The sequence below is a fragment of the Pseudoliparis swirei genome, unplaced genomic scaffold (genome assembly GCF_029220125.1).
Source record: "Pseudoliparis swirei isolate HS2019 ecotype Mariana Trench unplaced genomic scaffold, NWPU_hadal_v1 hadal_148, whole genome shotgun sequence".
Lineage (NCBI taxonomy): Eukaryota > Metazoa > Chordata > Actinopteri > Perciformes > Liparidae > Pseudoliparis > Pseudoliparis swirei.
Genome location: NW_026613384.1, coordinates 1782 through 7719, shown reverse-complemented (window position 1 = coordinate 7719; position 5938 = coordinate 1782). Strand labels below are relative to the sequence as shown.

General features: G+C 40.4%; 1 protein-coding gene across 1 annotated transcript; it reads left to right on the top strand.

Moving 5' to 3' along the window:
* The first annotated feature begins 277 nt into the window (after nt 1-277).
* On the top strand, nt 278-5735 carry LOC130191553 (putative lipid scramblase CLPTM1). The gene is made up of 10 exons (XM_056411186.1): nt 278-423; nt 541-626; nt 887-1007; nt 1115-1359; nt 1973-2066; nt 2176-2366; nt 2763-2858; nt 3148-3283; nt 3635-3802; nt 4486-5735. The coding sequence occupies exons 1-10, from the start codon at nt 333-335 to the stop codon at nt 4719-4721; spliced, it is 1464 nt and encodes a 487-aa protein (XP_056267161.1). The 5' UTR covers nt 278-332; the 3' UTR covers nt 4722-5735.
* Nucleotides 5736-5938: the final 203 nt, after the last annotated feature.

The window sequence follows — 5938 nt, the reverse complement described above, 5'->3', positions numbered from 1 at the left end:
TATGACTCCGCGACGCTCCTGGCTACGGTAGCCGTAATGCTGCAAGCGGTGCGGCTTTGTAGTTTACCAAAGTCGTACTAAAACATTTTGACTTAGCGCCGTGAGCGCCTTGTATCACACAAAATCGCTTAGAGGTCAGTAAGCAAAACCAGAATTAATCCATATATGCGGCGCTTCGGATTATAAGACGCACTGTCGTTTTTTGAGAAAATTAAAGGCTTTTAAGTGCGCCCTATAGTGCAAAAAATACGGTAATGTCTATTTGACTGGAACTCTAATACTTCTGGTTTGGTGTGTATTTGCAGACATTGCAGCTGAACGGTTCCCTCTACATGCACATTTACTTCACTAAAAGTGGATTCCACCCAGACCCAAAACGCAAGGCGCAGTATCGCAGACTGGCAACAGTTCATTCAACGCGCAGTAAGCACACATGGAAAATGCACACATTGTAAACTTTAAACAAAAATTGTTTTATAATCAAAACAAATATCTGATCATTTCTAAGTGTTAACTGTGACTTGTTTATTACTTTTTCAGTGCTGAATAAATTCAAGCGAAGAAAGTTTATGAAGACAATGAATCTGCTAACGGGCGAGACGGAAGCAGATCCCGAAGTGATCAAGGTGGATATTTTTGCATTACTTTTAAATTATTTTGTGCAGACCAATACATTGACCAGGTACTGATATTGGCTTATTGCAGATGTATCGCTGTATGTGGGTAAAGTCTATAAATCCATTTAAGTAAATTAAATACATTTAAAAAACTGAGTTGGTTGACTCGTTGGATTTTACTTTCTATTGGTCCTATCAATGGAATAGAATCTTTTCTTTGTAGAGGTTGTTGCATCACTGACATGTCATATCAAATCTGTTCCTTACAGCGAGCAGAGAGCCATGGTCCAGTGGAGATCATCTCTCATTGGCACCCCAACCTCACCATTAACATGGTGGATGACCACACTGCCTGGGTTAAGGGCTCCGTTCCCCCTCCGCTTGACCAACGTAAGTTCCTCCCACCCCCCTCTTTGCCAGTTCCCAACTACAGTGGTTTTCTTAGAAGTTCTGTTTCTGTCGAACCATCTTTGACATTTCAACTCTTCTTTCACTAGATGTTAAGTTTGATGCGGTAAGTGGAGACTACTATCCCATTGTGTACTTCAACGACTACTGGAACCTGCAGAAGGACTACTTTCCCATCAACGATACCCTGACGACACTCCCACTGCGCCTCGCCTACTGCCCGCTGTCCTTGTGGCGTTGGCAGTTGTACGCTGCCCAAAATGCACGTTCACCGTGGAACTTCCTACCCGACGACACCTACGAGCAGTCTGATGAAGACCAAGACTCTGTCAAGGTAAGACATCAAGGGTCACCGAGACGGAAAGCTGAAAAAAAAGGGAATAGCAGTATGCTGTCTCCTTATTGTGGGCTTTACATAGAAACTGGCTGTATTTATAGTGCTTTTCAATTTGTGTTGATATTTAGATTTAAAAAATATATTTAAATTACTTTGAGGCAGGTGTACCTTTTCATGTCGACTCCCAAGCACTTCTGCTTTCTAGGAGATTATCTTTGTTTGACATATTAATGTTCACTACATCTTTACTTACAACTCAGCTGTCCATAAGTGTCTGACGAAAGAAAACGTCTGGCACGGAAAGCACTTTATACGACAGTGAAAATAAATGATTTACTCCTGAGTTAAATGTTTTCTTGTGTGAAATTTGATTGTCTTACTATGTATTGCACCTTGTAGAATAGCCTGTACTGGTATACAATAATATTGGTTGGCATTGACATGTCACAATAGTATTTTAATATAATTGGTTATTTCTGATTATCACCCTCGATGCCTAGTTTACAGGTTTACTATTTTACAACTACTGTTTTCTAGCAATGATGCGGCAGCTAAATGTAACTTGTTTACTTGCATCTGTAATTTAAGATGAAAAAATACTCTTTTATAGGTGGCTCTTTTGGAAACCAACCCGTATCTGCTGGGAATCACCATTGTTGTCTCCATTGTGCACAGCATTTTCGAGTTTCTTGCCTTCAAGAATGGTAAGGTCACAGCAGCCCGTCTGTATTGAGGACATGACGAGAACAAAACATAGATTTCACTGTTGTTTGTTTATGCCTCAGTTTCAACTCGCCACCGTCTCCTCCTCAGATATCCAGTTCTGGAACAGCAGACAGTCTCTCGAAGGCCTCTCTGTGCGCTCCATCATATTTGGAGTCGTCCAGTCTCTGATCGTGCTGTTGTACATCCTGGACAACGAAACTAACTTTGTGGTGCAGGTCAGCGTCTTCATCGGCCTTCTTATTGACTTCTGGAAAATCACCAAGGTCATGGACGTCAAGGTAAGTCAGAGCATCACTTGTCTTTTCACACACGATGTTGTTTAACATTTTCTATTTAAATAATTAAAAGAAAATAAGCCAGTAGACTCCTGTCCGCTGTCTTTAACAAATACTCTAAATGTCAGACTAACTTAATGCACCCTATTTCATGGAGTTCATCTACAACCAAAACATTGACAGTTAACCAGTAAATCTTTTATGTTTGGTTTGAAACCAGTCCAGTTGCAGTCTCCTCTACTTAACTGACTTTAGAAAGCCCAACAATTGCATTTGACAATTTGTTTCACACGTTTTTCAAACTCTCCTTTTGCTAACCTTTTGTACCTGTGTCCTTCAGCTGTATGTTGTGCTATTATTTCCACATACCAGTAACCACCTCCATTTGTATTTCTCTAGTTGGACAGAGAGAACAAAATTGCAGGGGTGCTGCCAAGATTGGTATTCAAAGACAAGTCAACATATGTGCAGTCTTCAACCAAAATCTACGACGATGTAAGTGAAACAATACTCAACAGAACTCTGAACACCAACCACATTCTGAGGAAAGCTCTGCTTTATAAAATGCATTTAGAGGACAGTATATTTTTTAACGGATGCCAGACTCCCTCTTACTTATCCAAACGTCTTAACGGTTCGTTAAGCTACAAGGGTTTCTCTGTAAAAAGGGTGTGAGTGTGTGAGTGTGTGTGTGTTGGGATTGCATGTCATATAAAATATTACTTATTTGTTTTTCATAATAATACATTTCTTCTCCTACCCTTTTCTCTCGGCATGTGAACAGATGGCCTTCAAGTACCTGTCATGGCTGCTCTACCCTCTGTTTGGCTGCTACGCTGTCTACAGTCTATTGTACGTAGAGCACAAAGGATGGTACTCATGGGTACTCGGCATGCTCTATGGCTTCTTGTTAACCTTTGGTAAGTATGTCTGAAGCATTTATACACTTAATTCGAATATTCATCATTTTGTCTTGTTATGGAATTTGTTCCTGCTTTTTATAAATCTATTTTCAAAGGCCAGAGATTCAGCTGATTATTTTAACGGCCTCTCTTAATTATCCAGTCTCTCAGTGGATGTACATACAGCTAATGTTTTCACACTTGCATCATGGTTACGACTCCAATTCCCAATAGCCTCTGCTAATGTGCTGTGTATTAATATACTTTACTTATTCTCGTTGCTTGTCGTCTAATTTATTGCCTCTGCTCTAAAATTGCTTATATTTCCTAACTGGTGACTTCCTTCCTATATCTGCATTTGTTTTTTAGGTTTCATTACAATGACGCCGCAGCTTTTCATCAACTACAAAATGAAGTCAGTGGCCCACCTCCCATGGAGGATGCTCACCTACAAGGCTCTCAACACCTTTATTGATGACCTGTTTGCCTTTGTCATCAAGATGCCCATGATGTACAGGATAGGATGCCTCAGAGATGGTATGTCTTCCCTGATATAGACGTTGCACTTTTTATGAATTTACTGAGATCAGAGGACGTTAAATAATCATTTAAAGCCATTTAACATCTTTGAAAGGAGTCATTTTGAGTTTGTAGCTTTTAGATCTACAGTGTTTTTGCTGAAGGTTGCTCATCATTGTGACAGATTCGTTCAAAGACTGTCCTGCTTGCCCGGCACTTTGGTTTTGATTCCTGCCACACATTTTCAGTGATGGCTTTGTGTTCGATTTCCTTTAACCAAAGAGCCACGGTGAATATCATCATCAGCCTTTGATGCCGTCACAGCATCTATTTTTGTTCATCCTCCATCGAGTGTCAACTCGCTACGTCGCACTGATTTTCAGGATTCCCGTTGCTAATTGCCACATAATTTATCCGTCTGTTTTGGTCACAGTGCTTATCACACTATTTATTCAACATGGATTAGGAGATGTTGCCATTTGGAGTAATTTGGTTGAATGGATGTATAACAGATAGCCGATGCTGCTGGATAAGCTTAGTACTCAAAACCCAACATGTTTTCATCATAATCAATTGAAGACTTAATTCAACCACTGTAACTAAGTAGGTTTGTACTTGATGACGAATGGTTATTATGGGAATAATGCTTTTTAATTTCTACTTGATTCTCACTGGTCTAACCTCCGCCTCCTTTCCTGCAGACGTGGTGTTCTTCGTCTACCTTTACCAGCGCTGGATCTATCGGGTTGATCCCAACAGGTACAACGAGTTTGGCACCAGTGGAGTGGCACGCGTCCCAGACGGCACGGAAGCGGCAGATGCTGATCCTGCCACGGCCGCCGCCATCACGGAAGGGGCAGACGCAGACGCTGATCCTGCCACCGCCACCGCCGCCGCCATCACGGACAAACCAGATGGGGAGAAGAAGAATGATTAGGCAAGACAACGCCCTTATCTGCCTCCCTGGCATTTCTGGGGCGAAGAGGACTTGTGGAAATTAGGCAGGGAGGGGAGTCGTTGTTAAGCTGTCATGGACGCCGCTACAAAAAATAATGCAGTTCAACTGTTCCCTATGATTTTTGTGTGGATCCACAGAAAATCATATTCAGTGTAGACTTGGTAAATTCTTATTTCTGTTCCCGACCCTCTCGTTTTGCAATTCAAGTGAAGTAAAACGTGATGTACTGTATCTATATGATTTTTTCAGAGGGTAACAATGGCTGACAGGGGAATTGGTTGCAGTTATACTACTTTTTTTTATATATACAGAGTAAAAAAAAAAAGGCTACGTTTAGCTTTTTTTTTTCTCCTTTGTGTAGATTCCTTGTGAATTTTTCTTTTCATTCCATGTGAGCATCGAGTTTCGGATTGCCTGGAACCTGGTGAGTAGTGCTGGAGGGAACTGGAAAGGTCCTGAGCCACGAAGGAGGTTAAAAAAATAGAGGTGGTGACTGATGGATGACCCTACAGGACGCTACCCACGAGACAGTGACTACTACCCTCAATTTTAAGATAATGGTAAATGTCCTAAACTTGAACATGAAAAAAATATAACAGCCTTGTTGGTATTAATATAAATATATTAATATTGTCAATGACTTCATTTAGTTTTTCAGTCACTGAAGCATTTTTTGTATGTCCTCAAACTCCACAGAATCTCAGCTTGTCATGTTAATAATACTGTTGTCAAATCCGTGTAGCATTAGCTAATTTGCAAGTCTAATTTTTACCCCCTCAACGAGATGTCTGATTTTCAAATTGTTTAACATTCACGCTCCAAAACCGATCACTCTGACCGACAGTGGAGACAGTCAGGTGTGAGCTGGAAGAATTCCAGTGTGTCTCGTTTTTATTTTGAGTGCTGTAAATCCTGAAACAAATAGGTTTCCATGTTCGTACATATTAAATTGATTCACTCATGTTTCTAGTAAAACTTAAGTGTGATAAAGTGTCTCGGTTTTACAATTTCTAGTTTTTACATAATCCTTGCATGAAACTTCAATTGTTTTACAATAGATGTTGAAGGTAATTAGTTTGCTTCAATAGCATGCATACTATGTAGGTTCTTTGAGAGAAGCAAACAATATTTTCATAAAACATTTGTGTGTAAGGGTGAAAATACCGCAACTAGCACCAGTTGAAACGGTTAATTTG

Excerpts from the sequence above, each read along its gene's own strand:
- LOC130191553 (XM_056411186.1), top strand. The coding sequence starts at position 333 with ATGCACATTTACTTCACTAAAAGTGGATTCCACCCAGACCCAAAACGC. Across the intron at positions 1,360-1,972 it reads AAGACCAAGACTCTGTCAAG|GTGGCTCTTTTGGAAACCAA; the intron begins GTAAGACATCAA and ends ACTCTTTTATAG. Across the intron at positions 3,284-3,634 it reads TGGCTTCTTGTTAACCTTTG|GTTTCATTACAATGACGCCG; the intron begins GTAAGTATGTCT and ends TTTGTTTTTTAG.